The 22,389-nt window shown below is 51.0% G+C and overlaps 1 protein-coding gene across 4 annotated transcripts in view; it reads left to right on the top strand.

Moving 5' to 3' along the window:
* Positions 1-22,389, top strand: part of LOC117365648 (scaffold attachment factor B2-like) — a 265,886-nt gene that overhangs the window by 74,540 nt on the left and 168,957 nt on the right. For all 4 annotated transcript variants that reach the window (XM_033956261.1, XM_033956262.1, XM_033956259.1 and 1 more), the window contains exon 9: positions 13,082-13,231. In XM_033956261.1, the coding sequence (XP_033812152.1) occupies positions 13,082-13,231 (150 nt within the window). The remainder of the gene's footprint in view (positions 1-13,081; positions 13,232-22,389) is intronic.

Here is a 22,389-nt window from a genome sequence, read left to right as displayed (position 1 = left end):
CTATCGATGTGAGACTCACTGGTCTGTAGTTTGCAGCCTCTGCTCTGCAACCCTTTTTGTGCAGAGGAACGACGTTAGCTTTTTTCCAGTCCAGGGGGACTCTCCCCGTATTTAGGGAAAGATTGAAGAGCATGGCTAATGGTTCCGCCAGGACATTGCATAGCTCTCTGAGCACTCTCGGGTGCAATTCGTCTGGACCCATGGCTTTGCACACCTTGAGTCTTGACAGTTCGCTGTAGACGTCAGCTGATGTGAACTCAAAATTCTGAAATGGGTCTTCCGTGCTTGACATTGCTTCCAGATGTGGTCCGTGCCCTGGTGCCTCGTAGGTAAAGACCGAGCCGAAGTATTCGTTCATTAGTTTGGCTTTATCGGAATCAGTTTCCACGTAGTTCCCGTCCGGTGTTCTAAGGTGTACTATCCCGTTTGTGTTTTTTTTCCTGTCACTAATATACCTGAAGAAGGATTTGTCCCCTTTCTTAATGTTCTTTGCTAGAGTTTCTTCCACTGCAAGTTTGGCCTCTCTGACTGCTGTTTTGACTGCTGCAGACCTAGTCCTGTATTCAATGTTAGCTTCTCCTTTCCCCGTACGTTTGTATGAAAGAAATGCTCTTTTTTTTTTCCTTGACGAGGTGCAAAACCTCATCAGTGAACCATTGGGGTTTTTTGTTCCTTTGTTGTTTATTTACCGATTTTATGTAGCGGTTAGTTGCCTCGTGTAGGGTCAATTTTATGGTTGACCACATTGCTTCCACATTATCAGTTGCTTCTTGATCCTGCAGCGTCTGATGGACGAAATCTCCCATGCGTGCGAAGTCAGTGCCCCGGAAATTGAGTACCCTCGTTTTTGTTTGTGATTTAGGGAAGCCTTTCCTAAGGTTGAACCATACCATGTTATGGTCACTTGTGGCTAGCGTTTCTCCCACTGAGACCTCCGAGACGCTCTCCCCGTTTGTGAGTACGAGGTCTAGGATGGCCTTGGCCCTAGTGGGCTCTAGTACCATTTGTTTGAGCTGTACTCCCTTCATTGTCGTTACTATCCTCCCGCTACCACAAGATGTCGCTGAGAGTGTGTTCCAGTCAACATCAGGCATGTTGAAGTCCCCTAGCAGAACAGCGTCCCCCCGTAGAGTGATATTCTCAATGTCTTCAATTAATTCTGTGTCCTTGTCCTCCGTTTGTCTTGGAGGTCTGTATACCACACCAAGGTACAGGCATTTTTCTCCGCCTCTGGCCAGGTTTACCCAGATGGATTCCCCAGTGTACTTGATATCTGTGATCCTGGCTGTTTTGATGTTCTCTTTGATGTAAAGTGCTACCCCTCCTCCTAGCTTACCCTTCCTGTCTTGACGAAGTAGGTTGTACCCTGGTATATTTATATCCCACCCATGAGTCTGTGAACCATGTTTCGGATATTGCCACCACGTCTAGGTCGGCATTCACTATTTCTGTTTCTAGTTCTAGAATTTTGTTCCCTAAACTATGTGCGTTAGCATACATAGCTCTCATCAAGTGCAGAAACCGTGAATACGGAGGGAGAAGTGTAATCTAGAATGGCTTCCAAAGTGTTTAGTAAACAAGAGAGTTTTCAGAGCTTTCCAAAATAAATCAAAGGGGCCTAGACTTCTAAGTCACCCCAGCTGCATGATATGGACTGTCCTGTTCCTCTTCGTTGCAGGTTAGTTAGTCGCAGTCTCCATTGGTGGCTCCAGTCTTCCAATCTGGTGCAGTGAGTGAGTCTGGATCAGTCTCAGTGGACAGTGCTTCTCACGGATGCCAGTCTGCTCGGTTGGGGAATGTCTCGGTCGTTCGGTGCAGGGCAGCTGGTCTCAAGAGGAGGTGTTTTTGTCAATCAATATTCTGGAGACCAGAGTCATCTGGCTGGTGTTGGTTGCGTTCCAGACGTTGCTGACGGGCAAGTCGGTTTGAGTTCTCTTGGACAGTGCCATGGTTGTGGCTTACGTCAGTTGTCGGGGGAGGGGGGCAGGAGTCGTCTGGCGCAGGAGGCTCCTCTGCTCATGGCCTGGGTAGAGATTTATTTTCTGGATTTGCTTGAAGTGTGATGTTTTCTTTAGATTCTAGTATTTTTATTAGGGTCAGGGAGATTTAAAGAACAGCTGTGGCTCAGCTGGCGAGCTGTGGGGGACGTTTGCTGAAGGGGCTACTTGTATGCAATTTCCAACAGTATTGATCTATGTTACTCCTGTTCGGAGTGTTCTTAGTTCTGCTTGGCTATTTGGCAGACTGGTTATGTTAGGGGCAAGCACATTTACTTGTACTACAGCCAAAGGTTTCTCAGTCTCTACCTGCTGCCATCAGTGAATTGTGTTGGTCTAGAGAGTCTAAAAGAAAGAGAATTAGCAGGTAAGAGCCTAATTTCTCAGTGTTGGCAGCAACTTCACTTTGGGATCCCTAAGTTAAAACTTGTCTTTTTCAATCCACTTGCCTATTGGCAAGTGGTCAAGGGCCTATTAACAGTGGGTCATGAGCATTCTTCCGAGACAAGGAGAGGAAATGAAGGGACACTTAATGAAGTCCTCACTGATTCCGAAGTTCTCATAGAAACATGACGGCAGATTAAGGCCAAATGGCCCATTCAGTCTACCCATCTGCATTAACCGCTATCTCTTCCTCCCTCTGAGATCCCACGTGCCTATCCTACGCTTTCTTAAATTCAGACAGTGTCTCCACCACCTCTTCCAGGAGACTGTTCCATTCATCTATCACCCTATCTGTAAAAAAGTATTTCCTTAGATTACTCCTGAGCCTATGACCTCTTAACTTCATCCTGTGCCCTCTCATTTCAGAGCTTCCTTTCAAACGAAAGAGACTTAACACTTACGCCATGTAGGTATTTAAACATGTCTATCGTATCTCCCCTCTCCCGCATTTCCTCCAAAGTATACATATTGAGGCCTTTAAGTCTGTCCCCTTATGCTTTATGAGAAAGACTGCACCATTTTAGTAGTCTTCCTCTGGATCGACTTCATCCTTTTTATCTTTTTGAAGGCGCGGTCTCCAGAATTGCACAGGGCATCAGTAGCTCCCTTTTTCCTACCGGTGTACCTCTCCCTATGCACCCTAGTATCCTTGTAGTTTTCAGTCACTTTTTCAACCTGTTTGACTACCTTAAGAACGTCACATACGATCATACCCAAGTTCTGCTCTTCTGTCGTGCACATAGGTTCTTCACCCCCTAAACTGTACTGTTCCTGGGGGTTTATTCATAAGAACATAAGCAGTGCCTCTGCTGGGTCAGACCAGAGGTCCATCACGCCCAGCAGTCTGCTCACGCGGCGGCCCATCAGGTCCAGGACCTGTATAGTAATCCTTTATCTATACCCTTCTATCCCCTTTTCCTTCAGGAAATTATCTAATCCCTTCTTGAACCCCAAAACCGTACTTCGTCCTGTCACACCCTCTGGAAGCGCATTCCAGGTGTCCACCACCCTTTGGGTGAAGAAGAACTTCCTAGCATTGGTTCTGAGTCTATCCCCTCTTAATTTTTCCGAATGCCCTCTCGTTCTTGTAGTTTTCGAACGTTTGAAGAATCTGTCCCTCTCCACTTTTTCTATGCCATTCATGATCTTGTAAGCCTCTATCATGTCCCCTCTAAGTCTCTGCTTCTCCAGGGAATAGAGCCCCAGTTTCTCTAATCTTTCAGCATATGAAAGGTTTTCTATACCTTTTATCAAGCGTGTCGCTCTTTTCTGAACCCTCTCGAGTATTGCCATATCCTTTTTAAGGTACGGCGACCAATATTGGACGCAGTACTCCAGATGCGGGCGCACCATCGCCTAATACAACGGCAGGATAACTTCTTTCGTTATGGTTGTAATACCATTCTATTCGCCGCCTTAGAGGCCGCTGCGCACTGTGCTGACGGCTTCATTGTGTTATCCACTATTACCCCAAAGTCCTTTTCTTGGGTACTTTCATCCATTACCAGCCCTCCCATCGTATAGTTGTACTTCGGGTTTCTGTTTCCTAAATCAAGACTTTACATTTCTCTACATTAAACTTCATTTGCCATCTCGTCGCCCACTCTTCTATTAGTTCAGGTCCCTTTGTAAATCTTCACAGTCCTCTTTAGTCCTAACTCCACTAAAATAGTTTGGTGTCATCTGCAAATTTTATTACTTCGTACTTCGTCCCTGTTTCTAGATCATTTACAATACATTGAACAGCAGCGGTCCGAGTATCGATCCCCTGCAGAACACCACTCATGACCCTCCTCCAGTCTGAGTAGTGGCCCTTCACTCCCACCCTTTGCTTTCTACCCGCCAACCAATTTTTGATCCATCTATGTACGTCTCCTTCCACCCCATGGTTCTTCAGTTTCTGTAGTAGGTGTTCATGGGGTACCTTTTCAAAGGCTTTTTGGAAATCTAAGTATATGATGTCTATGGGGTCCCCTTTGTCCATCCGTTTGTTAATTCCTTCGAAGAAGTGCAATAAGTTCATTAGGCACGATCTTCCCTTGCAGAAGCCATGTTGGCTTGTTTTCATCAGTTAATTCCTTTCTAGATGCTCATCGATGCTGTCTTATCAACGCTTCCGCCATCTTCCCCGGAACCGAAGTCAAAGGTAGGGAGAACGAGAGGGCACTCTCTAAAGTTGAAAGGGGATAGATTTCGTACGAACATAAGGAAGTTCTTCTTCACCCAAAGAGTGGTAGAAATCTGGAACGCTCTTCGTTATAGGGAAAAACACCCTCCAGGGATTCAAGACAAAGTTAGACAAGTTCCTGCTGAACCAGAATGTACGCAGGTAGGGCTAGTCTCAGGGCGCTGGTCTTTGACTAAGGGCCGCCGCGTGAGTGGACTGCTGGGCACGTTGGACCACTGGTCTGACCCAACAGCGGCAATTCTTATGTTCTTATGTTACAAAAGTAAAATAAGTTTCTTGATCACATGTCTCTCTAGCTATAAATTACAATATTATTAAAACTTAAAGAGTTTTACCTCAGGCAAAATTGTCATTTCTTTAATAAGACATAACTATTTTTATCCCAGGATGAACAGGCAGCATATTCTCAACATGTGGGTGACGTCACCAATAGAGCACCCTAGTGGACGTTTTCGCAAGCAGACTTGCTTGAAGACCTTTAAGCCTGTGATTGGCCCATGCATGCATGCGTGCCCCTCTCGCATGACCTAGGGCATGCGTCTCCTCAGCATGGCCTCAATTCTATGTTTTCCGCGGAGTCAGAAGCACTGCTTCCTTGCTTCGCGCGATCTCATTGTCTGTCTTGCACCGCGGCTTATTTGATTAATTTCAGTTGAGTCGCTGTGCCCGTGTCTTTTTCTTTTTTTCCGTTTCTATATTTTTGACAGGATTCACCGGTCTTGTTTTGGCCTCGTGGGGCAGCGGCCGTCCTTTTTCTTATGACCCGGCCTCGTTCCAGGTTTAAAAACTGTACTAAGTGCAACTGGGTTATCTCCATCACCGCCCCCCATCATTGGTGTGTGGAGTGCCTAGGTGCGGAGCACCGTGCTGAGTCGTGTCCACGTTGTGTGACTTTGCAATCGCAGGATCTGCGTCGGAGGGTGGCCAAGATTCTCCAACTCTTTGGCTCAATGGATCCTGCGGGACAGGCCTTGAGCTCGGCCTCGGCGCCCTCGGGTGCTTCAGCCTCAAAGTCCTTGGCCTCAAAGGCTCTGGCCTCTGCTCTTCCTGCTACTCCGGTCTCGGGTAAGTCTCCTCTTACCTCCTCAGGTCTGCCTCAGAGTCTCATATCAGTGCCGCCTCGTCAGCGTCTTCGAGACATCATTCTAAGCTTGCCTCCTCATGTAGGGCATATTCTTCCTCAGGGTCGCCCCCGAAGGAGCGCACTGCTGCACCTACGATCCAACAGCCTTTGGTCTCGGTGCCTAAGTTCGAGGACATGCTTAAGGCTATACTTACCACGCAGCTTTCCTCGGTGGTGAGCCAACTGGTCCCTTAATGCCTCTGACCTCTGTCTCGACCCAGCTTCGGTCTGACCAGCCTGAGCGTCCTTCTCTTGTGTCTCGGGGCCGTGCCCGCAAGACTGGTCGGGTTCCCTCGAGCAATTCTTCATCCCCCGAGTCTCCTGTGACTTTTCGTGGATCCAGGACAGGGGCCCGCTTTTCACCCGCTACTATATCGAGGCTTGCCCCTCCTAAAAAGCTCCGGTGTTCTCCGCCCCTTCGGGGCAGGTCTCCGATCACAAACCTTTCAGGCACACCCTTGTCCTTGAGTTGGACTCTAGTTTGCGTTCCTCATTGAGGCAGATGCCAGCCTCTAGGGGGGTCATTTTCAAAACCGGTGGAGGAATTTTCCTTTGCCCTGTCTTCTCCGAGGCTCCGCCAGCTTATTCCTCGGACTCCGGGGTCCTCCCCAGTCCACCTTGCAAAGGGGCTCCTCTATGTCCCCCAGACACTTTAGTCGAGCCTCTTCGATCTCCCATTCGCGGAACTCCCGAGGCCCCTGCTCACTATTCGAGGGAAATCTCTCCCTCTTTCTCGGCTGCCCCCAGATCTCGCTCGGGGTCTCCTCAGGGGGATGAATCTTCTTCTCGAAACTCCTCCTTTACTCGTTTCATCTCGGACATGGGTAGGGCCTTGAACCTGGACCTCCAGTCTGAGTCCTGTTATACCCAGGAATTCCTGGCGGAAATGGATGTTGATCATCAGCCCTGTGAGGCGCTGCACTTGCCATTGCACCAGGTTCTCCGGCAAACATTTCTCCGGAACCTGGAGACCCCCTATGTGGTCACTGCCATTCCCTCCAAGTTGGAGTCCCGTTAATGGACGATCCCGGTTAAGGGGTTTGAGAGTTCTGCTTTCTCACCAATTCTTGGTGGTTGAGTCTTCCTTGAAGAAGTCCAATCCCTCGAAGGTTTACGCTGCTGTCCCTCCAGGCAGGGAAGGCCTTAGTTCAAGTTCAAGTTCAGGTTTATTTTGATAAATCGCCTATAGAAAACTTTCTAGGCGATGTACAATAAAATACAAGTTATAAAAACATATTATCATATTAGTAATATAAGACATCCAAAACATCAACATAAACAATTGTTAATTAAATTAAATAAAATGAAGAGAATTTCTCTTTACCTAACACTTAACAAAACATAACAAGGGGAAGGAGGGAAAGGATTACAATGTTTCTCTTAATAAAGGAAAGAACATAAGGAAGGGAAAGACAATATAAAAGAGGGAGAGAAGGAAGGAAGTTAAGCATTAAAAACATCATTAAATAAAAAAGGAAGGAAATTAATCATTAAAAGCATCATTAAATAAAAAAGTTTTCAACAATTTTTTAAAAGAAATAAGATCTTTTTCCTTTCTGATAAAAAGAGGCAGGGTGTTCCAGAGTTGGGGAGCTAGTACAGAGAACATATCATTTCTCCTTGTTCCAACAATTTTTAGCGAAGGGACCGATAATAAGTCTTGCTGGGAAGATCGAAGGAGGCGAGTTGTACAATAAGGGGTTATCATTCTAGATATGAATAATGGCGTATTGAACAGTAGTACCTTGAAAACTAAGAAAGCTATTTTAAATGTTATCCGGTGATTAATGGGTAGCCAGTGCGACTTGATAAGAAGAGGAGTAACGTGATAAGAAGAGGAGTAACGTGGACAAATTGTCACCGTCTTTATCAAAACTCAATGATGGCGAACCGTGTCCTCAACTATAACTTTATCTTCACGTCCTACCTCCGGTTCTGTGTGGACGCCCTCCGCTCGTTCCGGGAGGATGTGTCAGATTCTCGGCGTCGGGAGTTCCGTCTCCTCGAGGAGACCCTCTCCCAGCTCCGCCTCTATATGTTTCAGGCGGCCTATGATGCCTTGGAGTTGTCCTCGAGGGTCACGGCATTTGCGATTGCCATGCGGCGCCTCGCTTGGCTTCTGATCGTGGACATGGATCCGAATCTCCAGGATCATCTTGCCAGTCTCCCTTGCATGGGTAATGAGCTGTTTGATGATTCCATAGAGGCAGCCACTAAGCGCCTCTCGGAACACGTACGGTCCTTCGCTTCTCTGGTGAAACTTAACCCGAAGACCCCTCCGGCTCGGCAATACAAAATTCCTCTCCTGAGGTATCCGCAGAAATCTACTCCTGCGTTCTCTCGGCCTCCTTCAAAGCGGCCGCAACAGCAGCAGCAGCGACAAGCTAAGGCCCAGCTGCCGGCTCCGGTGAAACCTGGACCGTCTTTTTGACAATTCCAGTCTGAGCCTTTGGGCTCCCTTCCTCCTGGAGCCTTCCCCCCTCCCCATCGGGGGTCGTCTTCCATCATTTCTATACCCAGTGGGAAAGTCTTACCACCGACAGTTGGGTGCTTTCCATCATCCGGGAGGGGTACTCCCTTCACTTCAGTCACGTGCCCCCGGACCTTCCTCCAAGAGAGTTTCCTTCTGCCCGGTCTCAGCTGCCTCTCCTTCTGCAGGAAGCTCAGGCCCTTCTTCGCCTTCGGGCGGTCGAGGCAGTTCCTCCGCACCAGTGGAATACCGGATTTTATTCCTGGTACTTCCTGCTACCCAAGAAGACGCGGGATCTGCGTCCGATCCTGGACCTCCGTGCTCTGAACAAGTTTCTGGTCAGGGAACGGTTCAGAATGTTCACCCTTCCTACCTTGTACCCCATCTTGGACGAGGGGGACTGGCTGTGCTCACTGGACCTCAAGGAGGCCTACACGCACATTCTGATACACCCGGCCTTTTGCCGGTATCTGAGATTCTGGGTGGGGTTCTCCACCTCCAATATCGTGTTCTTCCCTTCGGCCTAGCGGCCTCTTCGAGGGTTTTCACAAAGTGTCTAGTTGTGGAAGCTGTGGCCCTGCGTCTCCGGCCTTCAGGTGTTTCCCTACCTCGACGACTGGTTGATCAAAGCGTCTTCGCGCCATGAAGTTCTGTGAGCGACGAATCAGACCATCTTGCTCCTTCAGAGTCTCGGCTTAGAGGTGAACTTCCCCAAGTCCCACCTCTGTCCGTCCCAGTCTCTGGAATTCGTCGGAGCGGTCCTGGACATGGTTCGTCTCCGCTCCTTCTTGCCTCGGCCTCGTCAAGAGGCCCTTGTTCGTTTATGCCAGAGGGTGGCCCATATGTCTTTGGCCCCGGCTCGGCTCCTGATGGTCCTCCTAGGGCACATGGCCTCCATGGTTCATGTGACTCCTTTTACCAGATTTCACCTCCGTATTCCTCTTTGGACTCTAGTGTCCCAATGGAACCAGGATCGGGACCCTATCTCTCGACTTATTGTTGTGACTCCTTTGTTGAAGCAGTCTCTCCGTTGGTGGATGCTCTCTTCCAATCTTTCCAGAGGTTTTCTGTTTCATGCTCCTCCGCTGCTGAAGGTCCTGACGACGGACTCGTCGGCGTATGCTTGGGGGGCTCATCTGGACGGTCTTCGCACTCAGGGTCTTTGGTCCAGTGCCGACCGCCTTTGTCACATCAATCTGCTGGAGCTTTGAGTGATTTTCCTCACCCTGAAAGCTTTTTGTCACCTGCTTCGTTACAGAGTGGTGCTGGTCTGCATGGACAACCAGGTCGCCATGTAATATATCAACCAACAAGGGGGCACTAGGTCCCTGTCCCTGTGCCAAGAGGCAATGCGGCTCTGGGATTGGGCCATCTGACGCAACATATTTCTTTGAGCTGTCTAAATTCAGGGCCATCACAATTGTCTGGCGGACAAGTTGAGTCATCTTCTGCAGCCTCACGAATGGTCCATCCATTCCTTGACCCTGCGTCAGGTGTTTGCTCGTTGGGGAACTCCGGATGTCGATCTGTTCGCGTCCCCTCTCAATCACAAGTTGCCCCGCTTCTACTCCAGGGTTTACACCCCTCTCAGGCTTAAGGCGGATGCTTTTCTGCTGGATTGGACGAACCTGTTTCTGTATGCGTTCCCTCCATTCCCTCTAATTCTGAAGACTCTCGTCAGGCTCAAGTCCACGCGTGCCACCATGATTCTGATAGCTCCTCGGTGGCCCCAACAGCTGTGGTTCTCCCTTCTGTTGCAACTCAGTTCCAGGGAGATTCTTCTGCCTGTTTTTCCTTCTCTGCTTATGCAGAGTTGAGGTTCTGTACTTCATCCCAACCTTCAGTCTCTTCACTTGACGGCTTGGTTCCTCGAGACTTGATTCCCTCGTTCCAGTTCTCCTAGCCTGTGCTGGACGTCCTGGAGGCATCTTGGAAAGAGTCCACTCGCCAATGTTACCATCAGAAGTGGACCTGCTTTTCTTCCTGGTGTGCTACTAGGCAGCAGGAGCCGCTGTCTACCTCCTTATCTGCTGTCCTGGATTATCTGTTACACTTGTCTGGCGCTGGACTCAAGTCCTCTTCGGTTTGAGTCCACCTTAGTGCCATTGCTGCTTTTCATCAGCCGATTGACGGGAAGCCTATCTCTGTTCATCCTGTGGTTTCCCGCTTCATACAAGGCCTTTTCCACGTTCATCCGCCCCTTAAACCCCCTCCTGTGGTTTAGGATCTTAACGGGGTCCTTGCTCGCTTGATGAAAACCCCATTCGAGCCGCTAGCGCGGGCTCACTTGAAATATTTTACCTGGAAGGTTGTGTTTCTGATTGCTCTCACTTCTGCCCGTCGGGTCAGTGAGCTTCAGGCCTTGGTAGCGGACCCACCTTTCAATGTCTTCCATCATGATAAGGTGGTTCTCTGTACCTATCCTAAGTTCTTGCCTAAGGTTGTTTCTGAGTTTCACATCAACCAATCCATTGTTCCTCCTGTATTTTTTCCGAAGCCCCATTCTCACCCTGGAGAAGTGGCTCTGCATTCTCTTGATTGTAAGGGTGTGCTGGCCTTCTACTTGAAACGCACCGGTCCTCATCGTTCTGCTCCCCAGCTGTTCCTCTCTTTTGCTCCAAATCGCTTGGGTCACTCTGTTTCTAAGCGGACCATTTCTAACTGGTTGGCCGCTTGTATCTCTTTCTGTTACGCTTAGGCTGGTCTCTCCCTGCCGGGTCAAGTCACAGGCCACAAGGTCAGAGTGATGGCGGCGTCTGTTGCTTTCCTCCGCTCAGCTCCCTTGAGGAAATCTGTAAGGCTGCCACTTGGTCCTCGGTTCATACGTTTACCTCGCACTACTGTCTGGATACTTTTTCCAGGCGTGATAGCCACTTTGGCCAGCCCGTTTTGCAAAAATCTATTCTCCTAAATTGCCAACTCTCCCTCCATCCCATTCTGGTTAGCTTGGAGGTCTTCCACATGTTGAGAATTTGCTGCCTGCTTGTCCTGAGATAAAGCACAGTTACTTACTATAACAGGTGTTATCCAGGGACAGCAGGCAGATATTCTCGCAACCCACCCACCTCCCTGTAGTTGGCTTCTTTGTTAGCTATCTGAACTGAGGCCACGCTGAGGAGACGCATGCCCTAGGTCGGGTGGGAGGGGCATGTGCAGGCCAATCGCAAGCTTGAAGGTCTTCAAGCAAGTCTGCTTGCGAAAACGTCCGCTAGGGGACTCCGTCGAAGATGTCAGCCACGTGTTGAGAATATCTGCCCGCTGTCCCTGGATAGCACCTGTTATGATAAGTAACTGTGCTTTTTCTGAGGCCTTCCAAGCACTTACAAATCCAAACGGTTTGAGTTTGAGATCACTGATCTAGAGCGAGGCCTTGCCTGGTTTTCCATTTAAGTGCAGTTTGCCGCTTGGTCTTCCATTCGCAGTCTTTTGCGTGGTAAGCGTTTGGTTTCCGCTCTGGATGTGATTCGATTCTTGAGAGTTGCACAGCTGATGTGGCCACCACTGCAGTTGGCTCCTACCTGGGATCTCCTCCAGCCCTTTCCACGCTCGTGTATCTTCCGTTTTTAAGCCTTTTGGCAGCTGTACGTGAAAGGACCTTATTCTTGAGGCAGGTTTTTTCTTGGTGGCCGTTTTCTTCTGCAGAGAGTTTTTGGTGCTGCAGCTCCTTTTTTCATATAGGCCTTCCTTTATGGAGTTATTTAGGGAATGGGTTGTGGTGTGGCTGGTCCCTCTTTTCTTTCAGTGGTGGTCTTGCCATTTCATGGTGACCAGTCCATGGTCCTCCCAGTATTGTGTAAGCAGGAGGGCTCGGAGCAGAGGCAGTGGCGCAAGTTGGATGTACTTTGGGGCCTTAGCCTGCAACTACAAAATATTCTTGGACAGAACTCTTGCCTTTCAGGCAGGCAAATGGAACGATTGGCTTAGTAACGTTTTCGCGCTCTCATCATCCTACTCCAATTTTAGAAAACTGGTAAAAACGAATTTGTTCAATCGATTAGTAAACTAAGAATCTACTCAGCTCTGCTTATTCAACCAGTAATCCTAAGAACTATATAGCTTTCATATTCTTTCATTATGCAAGACTGTATTGCTGACTTTGATTGTAACCTCTTTGCTGATTGTCCAGCGCTTCTTGCTGTAAACCGCCTCGAACTTCTATGGCTTTGGCGGTATATAAGAATAAAATTATTATTATTATTGTTTATTATTATATTCAGTGGACCCAGGAGTTCCTTAAGTAGGACCATCTTTTTGTCTCTTTAGTGGGCCTTTGTAAGAGGGACGGTGCTACCATGGCTATCTTTTTTGTTCCTCCAGACCAACACAGACCCTGCACGGTCATTTTGTTGGTATTTTCACGAATAGTGTGGGTTTTGGTTGTTGCTGGTTTGGGAGTTGAAAGAACAGCAGCATTTGTTTCTGCTGGTTTAGCTGGCATCAGCAGCTCAATATGTTAACTTGGCTGCAGTGCTGCTGGTCACATCAGTTCACTCAGGCAGTCTCTGGGGCCTTTGCTAGGTTGCGGCTGCCTCCAATGATGCAATTTCCTGCTTCTAGTCTGGTTGGGGGGGGGGGGTAGAAGAGGGGAAGCTGCTGCTAATTTGGGGGTGGTAGAAAAAGGGAAGCTATTGCTGCTGCTAGTGTGGTGGTGGGGGAGTAGAAGAAGGGAAGCTGCTGCTAGTAAGCTAAACTCTGGAAAAATATTAAATTAAATTAATTTTAATAATACAATTCTGAATAGTATGAATGTTTTGAAATTAGAATAACAAGATTGAAATATCTTATCAAAATGTAACCCTTTCTAGCTATCCTGTTTTCCAGTGTGTGATAACCTTTTTTTTTTTGTCCCTCCTTAAAAGGTGGTCGGTGCAAAAGTGGTAACTAATGCTCGAAGTCCTGGTGCTCGTTGCTATGGATTTGTTACAATGTCATCATCTGAGGAGGCAACAAAATGTATTAATCATCTTCACCGAACCGAGTTGCATGGAAGAATGATCTCTGTAGAGCGAGTAAGTGCTTAGGCACCACTAACACACACATGATTTATCTGAAGACATATATTACAAATAAAAGGCAAATAACAGCAGGATTTGAAGTTTATTTCAGAACATGCTTTTGGCCTATATATGGGTTTTGCAAGCCGGCCCAGTGGGTGTAGCTTGCATAACAGGGGCAGCCTATACAGGGTTTTAAAATCAATCCCCACGCCCTCCCTTACCCTCGCTGGATAACTGCCTCCTCAAATCGTGCCGCCAGCATTGCAGGGCAGGAGCGATCTTTTCAACTCCAGGCCGGCTCAGCACCATGTCCTGTATGGCTTTGCTGTCCGTTCTCACGGGACTCATCTTGCGGGACTCACGAGATGAGTCCCGTGAGAACTGACGGCAAAGCCATACAGGAAGCAGCGGAGGCCAGCCTGGAGATGAAAAGATTGCTCCTGCCCTGCAACGCTGGCAGCGCGATTCGAGGAGGCTGCCGTCTATCGAGGGAGGTAAGGGCAGGGGGATGATTTTAAAACCCTGTATTGGCCGCCCCAGTTATTGGTAGATAAGTTGCGGCTAATACAATGGGGCGGCTTATCTACCAGTTTTAAAACTTGTATAGGCATTTTATCCCAGGACAAGCAGGCATATATTCTCACTGATAGGTGATGTCACCACTGAGCCCCGGTATGGACCACTTTAAGAACTTGGAAAGTTCTCGGCTGCCTGCACAACGCAAGAGTGCGCTCCTGCCCGACGTAGGCGCGTGGTCCCTTGGTTTTCTAGTTTCTGCGGAGCTAGTCAGTTGCTTTTCAATCGCGTGCGTTGTTTTTTTTTTTCTGCTTTCCCACTCACGCGGCTTTATTTTATTCTTTTTTTCTTCATAATTTGTAATTTTAATCTTTTTTCTTTTTCATTTTAAGTTAAAAAAAATATATACATATATTTTATTTTTTTTGCTTTTGCGATCTCGGCAGGCCTGTTCCAAGCCTCGACCGATTTCGCTGATTTTTCCCTCCCATGTCCCGACCATCTACGGGTTTTAAGAAGTGCGAATGGTATTCTTTAGCACTCTCCAGACCAGTAGAGGTTAACTTTACGAATGGGTATATATCTAATCATGACCAGCAGGTGGAGACTGAAAACAAAACTTTGGGACAGTATATCCTAGCCCCTCCTCTCTATTTCCCTCAGTCTGTCTTCTTTCAGTCTCCAGCAGGTGTTGAGTGATCTGTACCCATCTCCCTTGGTAGGGCTGTTGGAATTTGTTTAAGGGGTTTATTGTCCCTGTTTTTAGCCGGACGGAGCTTGGACGGACTCTGTTTGGGGGTTCGTCCGACCTCGGGGGTGTCAAACCCGGCGGGTCACGAGCGGGGTCCCTCCCCCCACTTCCTCCACCTCCCCACATTTTTTTAGAGGAGCCTCAGCAATAAGCCTTGCCCCCTAAATCAAGCAAGACTATTGCTTTGAGAGCCTGTGGAGTCTGTTCTGTAAAAAAAAAAAAAAAAAAAAAAAAATCCTGAGGTAGTGCTGGTCTGGAGGGTTGTATCCCTTTAAGAAAACTGTATTTTACTGTATTTTTTCAACTAACCGGCACTTTTTTACAGCTAGGTCGCGTATGGAGCAATGAGCACTTCTAAAGGGAAAAAGTGCTCATTGTGCTCCAGACGCGAGGCACTCGCGGCCGGCCTGTGCAAGCGGTGTTCAGGCCGGTGCGGTGGAGGAGCTCCGTCGGCAGCGGCTGCAGGCGCCCAGAGCTCCCCGCCGATGGTGCCTCGCGAGTCGGCAGGGAACGGAGGAGAAGCCCGGTCTTCTCCGTCCGCCCACGGAGGGATTCCCCGAGCCGCCGACGGTCGGGTTTTTGAGGATTCCCTCTCAGCTGATATTTTGACAGCTGATGCCGGCTTGCCTGTTTTAGCGGCTGAGACTTTTCAGGTCTCTCAGCCGCTGCAGGCTGTGGAGGGAGCTGTTTTGGCGGGAAAGACGCCATCTTCTCTGTCTGGCCCCTCCATTTTGTCTTCCACCTCAGGTGACCTTCCCCCTGTTTTGACTATGCAGGGGCAAGGTTCTGCTGGGTCCCCTGCTGTGGCAGGGAGTCCCTTGGGACCCTCGGGGGGGTTTTCTCCTGAATTTTTCTTTTCTTTATGCAGAGCCTATTTTCAGGCGGCTGGGGGTCCCGGTTGCGCCCAGGGGGTCTCGGGGGGTGGTTTTTCCTCCGCGCTTCCTGCGGCTTTGCCTCTTTCGTCTGGCGTGACGTCCCCTCCGCCGCCTCCCTTGTCCAAGCGTCCGCGGGTGTCGTGGGACGAGAATTTGTGGTCGGAGGAACGGGTCGGTCTGGAGGAGGACCTGGACCCTTCTGAGGAATTCCAGGACTCTCTGGAGGGGACGGAAGCTGGCGGCGGGTTGTCGGATTTCCCGTTCTCCAGTGACGAGGCGTCTGTGGTGCGTCTTTTTCAGAAAGATGAGTTGCCTGACCTTATTCAACAGGTTTCTTCGGTTTTGCGTTTTGAGGACGCGCCGCCGGAGACTCCGCGTGTGGGGGACCCCCTGTTGCGGGGGATCCGTACCGTTTCCCGCTCTTTTCCTATGCATCAGGATATTCGGGATATTATCCTGGAGCAGTGGAAAACGCCGGAGACGCCGTTTCGGCTGGCGCGCAGCATGGCTCGCCTGTATCCCATTCCTGAAGGGGATCGGGCTACGTTAGCTTCGCCGGTCGTGGATGCGGTGGTCTCGGCAATTTCCAAGCGGCATACCGTGCCTGTTGAGGGCGGTTCTGCCTTGCGAGATCCTGAGGAGCGCAAATTGGAGGGCCTCCTTAAGCAAAATTTTCAGGTCTCTGGCTTTGGGGTCCAGGCGGCTATTTGTGGGGGACTGGTCGCTCGCGCCGTGTTTCGGTGGGCGGAGCGGGTCTTGGATCGAGAGTCTGACGACTGGTCTCTGGTGGATCAGGAGGTTGCGAAGATTGAGATGGCGGCCTCATTCCTCTCGGATGCTCTCTATGACTTGGTGCGGATCTCGGCTAAGTCTATGGCTTTTGGCGTGGCCGCAAGGCGTGTGTTGTGGCTGCGCGCTTGGGCGGCGGATGCTGCGTCCAAAGCTAAGCTTACTAAATTTCCCTTTCGGGGGTCGTTTTTGTTTGGAGAGGATTTGGATAAGTTGATTCAGACTCTGTCGGACTCGAAAGTTCCCCGTCTGCCGGAGGACCGTGCCCGCCCGGCGTCTCGGGGGGGTGCGGCCCGGGGGCGTTTGCGGGATTTTCGCAAGTATCGCCCTGGGCGTGGGGCTGCTTCTTTCCAGTCTCCGGGATTTTCCCGGGGTCGGTTCTTCCAGCGTATGCAGCCCTTTCGGGGGGCCCGTCGGGGGGCAGGGAATCCCTCCGCCGGTTCCCCCGCTTCCCGTCCTGCACAATGACGCCTTGCCGGCGCCCCCTTTGGTTCCGGTGGGGGCCCGGCTGCGCGAATTTTTCCCCAAATGGGCCGAGATCACGTCCGATCAGTGGGTCCTGGAGGTGGTGCGGGACGGTTATGCCCTGGAGTTCGCCCGCTCTCTACCGGATTTTTTCCTCGCTTCTCCATGTCAGACTCCGGGGAAGACGCAGGCTTTTCGCCAGACCCTTCAGCGCTTGCTAGATCTCAGGGCAGTTGTTCCGGTGCCCCCTCCGGAGTGGGGCACGGGCAGGTACTCCATTTACTTTGTGGTGCCCAAGAAGGAGGGGACTTTTCGGCCCATCCTCGATTTGAAAGGGGTCAACAGGGCTCTCAAGATTCCCTCTTTCCGTATGGAAACTCTGCGGTCGGTCATTCTGGCGGTTCAGCCGGGGGAGTTTCTCACTTCTCTCGATCTGACGGAGGCCTACTTGCATGTTCCCATTCGGGCCTCTCATCAGCGTTTCCTGCGCTTTGCGATCTTGGGTCGGCACTTTCAGTTCTGTGCGCTTCCCTTTGGGCTGGCCACGGCTCCTCGGACGTTCACCAAGGTGATGGTGGTCGTCGCGGCAGCCTTGCGGTCGGAGGGCATCCTGGTACACCCCTACCTGGACGACTGGTTAATTCGGGCAAAGTCGTTGCAGGAAAGCTCCCGGGTTACTGCTCGGGTGGTGGAGTTTCTCCGGTCGCTGGGCTGGGTGGTCAACCTTTCCAAGAGTCGGTTGGTCCCGGCTCAGCGTCTGGAGTACCTAGGGGTGCTGTTCGACACCTCCTTGGGGAAGGTCTTCCTCCCAGAGGGCCGGGTGAGCAAATTGCAATCTCAGATTCGCCTGCTTTTGGCGTCCCGGTGTCCTCGGGCGCGAGATTTCCTCCAGGTCTTGGGGTCGATGGCGGCGTCCCTGGACGTGGTGAGGTGGGCGCGGGCCCACATGCGTCCTCTCCAGTATGCTCTGCTCCGGAGGTGGTCTCCCCAGAGGCACGGGATGGATGTTCCGGTTCCCCTGCGAGGCTTGGCGCGCTGCAGTCTGCGTTGGTGGCTCCAGACCCCTCACCTAGTTCAGGGGGTGGGTCTGGATCTCCCGCAGTGGACGGTGCTCCTGACGGATGCGAGTCTCCTGGGTTGGGGGGCTCAGTGTTTGGGTCACTCAGCCCAGGGCACCTGGTCCGCGGAGGAGGCCGCCTGGTCGATCAACGTGTTGGAGACCAGAGCGGTCCGTCTGGCGCTGTTGGCTTTCCACTCCCTGTTGCGGGGCAAGTCGGTCAGAGTGCTGTCGGACAATGCCACGGCGGTGGCTTATGTCAATCGTCAGGGGGGCACCAAGAGCACTCAGGTGGCGCAGGAGGCGGCTCTGCTCATGGTTTGGGCGGAATCCCATCTGCTGGACCTCTCGGCCTCTCACATAGCCGGAGTAGAAAATGTTCAGGCAGACTTCCTCAGTCGTCACTTCCTAGATCCAGGAGAGTGGTGTCTCGGCGCCGAGGCGTTTCAGTTGATAGTGCAGGCTTGGGGGCAGCCCCTGATGGACCTGATGGCCACGGGTGGCAACGCCAAAGTGCCCCGCTTCTTCAGTCGTCGCAGGGACGGTCTGGCCGAGGGTCTGGATGCTCTGGTCCAGCAGTGGCCAACGGAGGGGCTGTTGTATGTATTCCCTCCTTGGCCGCTGGTGGGCAGAGTGCTTCTTCGCATTGTTTACCATCCGGGTTTGGTGGTGCTGGTGGCGCCGGATTGGCCTCGCCGTCCGTGGTATGCGGATCTGGTGAGGCACCTGGTAGCGGGTCCTCTTCCTCTGCCTCTCTCGGACGACCTGCTGATGCAGGGTCCCATTCCCATGTTCGACCCGTCTCCCTTCTGTCTTACGGCGTGGCTCTTGAAAGGGGTCGCCTTAGCAAGAAGGGATATTCCGACAAGGTGATCTCTACACTGTTGGGGTCCCGGAGGCTTTCTACCTCTCGGGCTTATGTGCGGGTTTGGCGTCTCTTTGAGGAATGGTGTCGGGCGCGGGGAGTGACCTCTTTTCGCGCTTCTCTGCCTAACATTCTGGAGTTCTTGCAGGACGGTCTGGATAGAGGCCTGGCTTGGTCTTCTCTCCGGGTTCATCTTGCGGCCCTGTCGGCTTTTCGAGGGTTGGTGTCAGGTCAGCGTTTATCGGCTCTTCCTGATGTGATTAGGTTTTTGCGGGCGGCCAAGTTGCTTAGGCCTCCCCTACGGCCCTCGGTTCCCTCTTGGGATCTTAATCTGGTGCTTTCTGTATTGGTGCGTCCGCCTTTCGAGCCGTTGGACGACTGTTCTTTGAAGGACCTTACTTTGAAGGCGGTCTTTTTGGTGGCCATTACTTCTGCTAGGCGTGTTTCTGAGCTGCAGGCTTTCTCTTGTAGGACTCCCTTCTTGGAGTTTTCTAGGGAGCGGGTCGTCTTGCGGCCTGTTCCTTCCTTTCTGCCTAAGGTTGTTTCTCCTTTTCATGTCAATCAATCGGTGGTTCTCCCGGTCTTGGGTGGTCGGGAGGGCTCTTCTGAGCAACGGCAGCTGCGCAAGTTGGATGTCGGTCGGGTCCTTCGCTCTTATGTGCAGCGGACCCAGGAATTCCGGAAGTCCGATCGTCTCTTTGTCCTCCTGGCGGGTCCTCGTCGGGGAGCTGGCGCTTCTAAGGCTACTATTGCGCGCTGGATCAAGGAGACGATTGCTTCCGCTTATCTTCTGAAACAGCAGCCTGTTCCGGAGTTTCTCAAGGCTCATTCCACTCGGGGTCAGGCGGCTTCTTGGGCTGAGTCGTCGCTCGTGCCTCCTGTGGATATTTGTAAGGCTGCGGTTTGGTCCTCCTTGCATTCCTTTGTTCGTCATTATCGGGTTGATGTGCAGGCGCGTCGGGACGCGGTGTTCGGTGAGCGTGTACTGGTATCGGCCCTTCGGGGGTCCCGCCCGTGAGAGGGACTGCTTTGGTACGTCCCATTCGTAAAGTTAACCTCTACTGGTCTGGAGAGTGCTAAAGAAGGAGAAATTAGGTTCTTACCTGCTAATTTACTTTCTTTTAGCTTCTCCAGACCAGTAGAGGTCCCCACCCTGTCTGTTGTTGTTGTTGTTGGGGCTGTTGCGCGGGCAGTTTTTGGTTTTTTGCTGCGGGTTCTAGTATTTTTCTAGGGCCGGGGAGAATTGAAGAACAGCGGCTGTGGCTCGGCTGGCTTAGCTGGCGAGCTGTGGGGACATTCTTCCTTCGGGAATTTCTCCTCTGCATTTTCCAACAGCATTTTGGGTTTTGTTATTTGTTACTCCTTTCGGAGTATTGTTTTTTCTCTCTGTTGTTTTCCAGTTCTTGGTTCTGCTTGGCTATTCGGCAGACTGAGGGAAATAGAGAGGAGGGGCTAGGATATACTGTCCCAAAGTTTTGTTTTCAGTCTCCACCTGCTGGTCATGATTAGATATATACCCATTCGTAAAGTTAACCTCTACTGGTCTGGAGAAGCTAAAAGAAAGTAAATTAGCAGGTAAGAACCTAATTTCTCCTTCTTGCCCTATTTCGTTCATGAACCCGCATCGCTGGTGTCTCCAGTGTCTAGGGCCAGACCACAGGGCTGAATCCTGCACCCGTTCCTCTCCTAAGCCTCATTCTCTTCCTTGAGAACGGGCTTTTCATACTTTGGACTGTAAACGAGCTTTGGCTTACTACCTGGATCGCACAAAGCCGCACAGAACCTCTCCCCAACTTTTCCTTTCATTTGATCCAACTAAGTTGGGACATCCTGTTTCTAAGAGAGCGATTTCCAACTGGCTAGCCACCTGCATCTCGTTCTGCTATGCTCAGACCGGACTGGCACTGGAAAACTGTGTCACAGCCCATAAAGTTCAAGCTATGTCAGCTTCTGTTGCTTTCCTCAGGTCTACTCCCATTGAGGAAATCTGCAAAGTTGCCACCTGGTCCTCAGTTCATACCTTCACTTCTCACTACTGTCTGGAGTCTTTCTCCAGAAGGGATGGGCACTTCGGCCAATCTCTATTACAAAATTTATTTTCCTAATGGCCAACTTTCCCACCATCCCATTCTGTTAGCTTGGAGGTCACCCATCAGTGAGAATATATGCCTGCTTGTCCTGGGATAAAGCACAGTTACTTACCTTAATAGGTGTTATCCAGGGACAGCAGGCAGATATTCTCACAACCCTCCCACCTGCCTGGGTTGGCTTCTTAGCTGGCTTAACTTAACTGAGGGACCGCGCGCCTACGGTGGGAAGGCACTCGGGCATGCGCAGTGCAGGCAGCTGAAAATTTTCCAAGTTTTTAAAGTGGTCCATACCGGGGCTTCGTGGTGACGTCACCCATCAGTGAGAATATCTGTCTGCTGTCCCTGGATAACACCTGTTACGGTACGTAACTGAGCTTTTTGCGGCTTATACAGGGGGCAGCCTATATGTGGGGAAATACGGTATACCAATTTGACTTTTACATACCTTTTTTTTTTTTTTTTCCTTTAATTTGTTTTATTGAATTTTTGAATAAAGCAGCCCAAAAACAAGTCCACAATACAGCAAACAAAATCAACAAATGACTAACAATCTTCACATTACAGTGGTACCTTGGTTTATGAGTGCACCGGTTTGCAAGTGTTTTGCAAGACGAGCAAAACATTTGCAAACTTGGTGCCTCGTAAACCGAGCTTGCCTCGCTGTACGAGTGCCCCCCCCCCCCCGCGATCCGGCATCCCCCCTGCTCGCGTTGCCCCCCCCTCCACCGCGATCCTACTTCCCCTCCCCCTCCCTCCCCGAGCACGTCAATGACACTAACTTTACCCCATTTTAGTGCCGGTGCCCGAAGATCCTCCCTCTTCTGGCGCGGCCTGGGCTGGGCGGTGCGTCGGAGATCCTCCCTCTTCTGGGCTGGGCTCGCTTTGAGCATTTGCGCATGCTCAAAGCCTTCTGGTCTCGCTCTCAATCTCAGAGAGAGCGAGACCAGAAGGCTTTGAGCATGCACAAATGCTCAAAGCCAGACCAGACCAGAAGAGGGAGGATCTCCAACGCACCGCCCAGCCCAAGCCGCGCCAGAAGAGGTCTCTGCCTTGGGGGTCCAGGTGGCTATTGGCCGTGTTTCGGTGGGCTAAGTGTGTCCTAGATCGTGAGTCTGATGACTGATCCTTGGTGGATCAGGAGGTGGCGAAGATTGAAATGGCTACCTCATTCCTCTCAGATGCTCTTTATGACTCGGCTAAGTCTATGGCCTTTAGCGTGACCGCGCGGCATACTTTGTGGCTTCTCGCTTCGTTGGCGGGTGCTGCGTCCAAAACTAAGCTGACTAAATTTCCCTTTTGGGGGTCTTTTTTGTTTGGAGAGGACTTAGATAAGTTGGTTCAGACTGACAGACTCTAAGGTGCCGTGCCTGCCTGGCGTCTTGGAGTGGCACTGCCCGGGGGCGGCTGTGGGAGTTTCGCAGGTATCACCCTGGGCATGGGGCTGCTTCTTTCCCGGTTTCAGGGTTTTCCCGGGGTCTGTTTTATCAGTGCATGCAGTCCTTTCCGGGGGGCGTCCGTCCTGCACAATGAGTCCTTGCCGGTGCCTCCTTTGGTTCAAGTGGGTGTCCGGCTGCATGATTTTTTTTTTTTCTCCCCATGTGAGCTGAGATCACGTCCGAACAGTGGGTCCTGGAGGTGGTGCGGGATGGTTACACTCTGGAGTTTGCCCACTCTGCCGGATCATTTCCTAACCCCTCTCCGTTTCAGGCGGCATGGAAGACGCAGGCCTTTCGCCAGACCCTACAGCGCTTGCTAGATCGCA

Source organism: Geotrypetes seraphini, chromosome 8, assembly GCF_902459505.1.
Source record: "Geotrypetes seraphini chromosome 8, aGeoSer1.1, whole genome shotgun sequence".
Classification (NCBI taxonomy): domain Eukaryota; kingdom Metazoa; phylum Chordata; class Amphibia; order Gymnophiona; family Dermophiidae; genus Geotrypetes; species Geotrypetes seraphini.
This window is presented reverse-complemented; position numbering and strand designations above follow the sequence as displayed.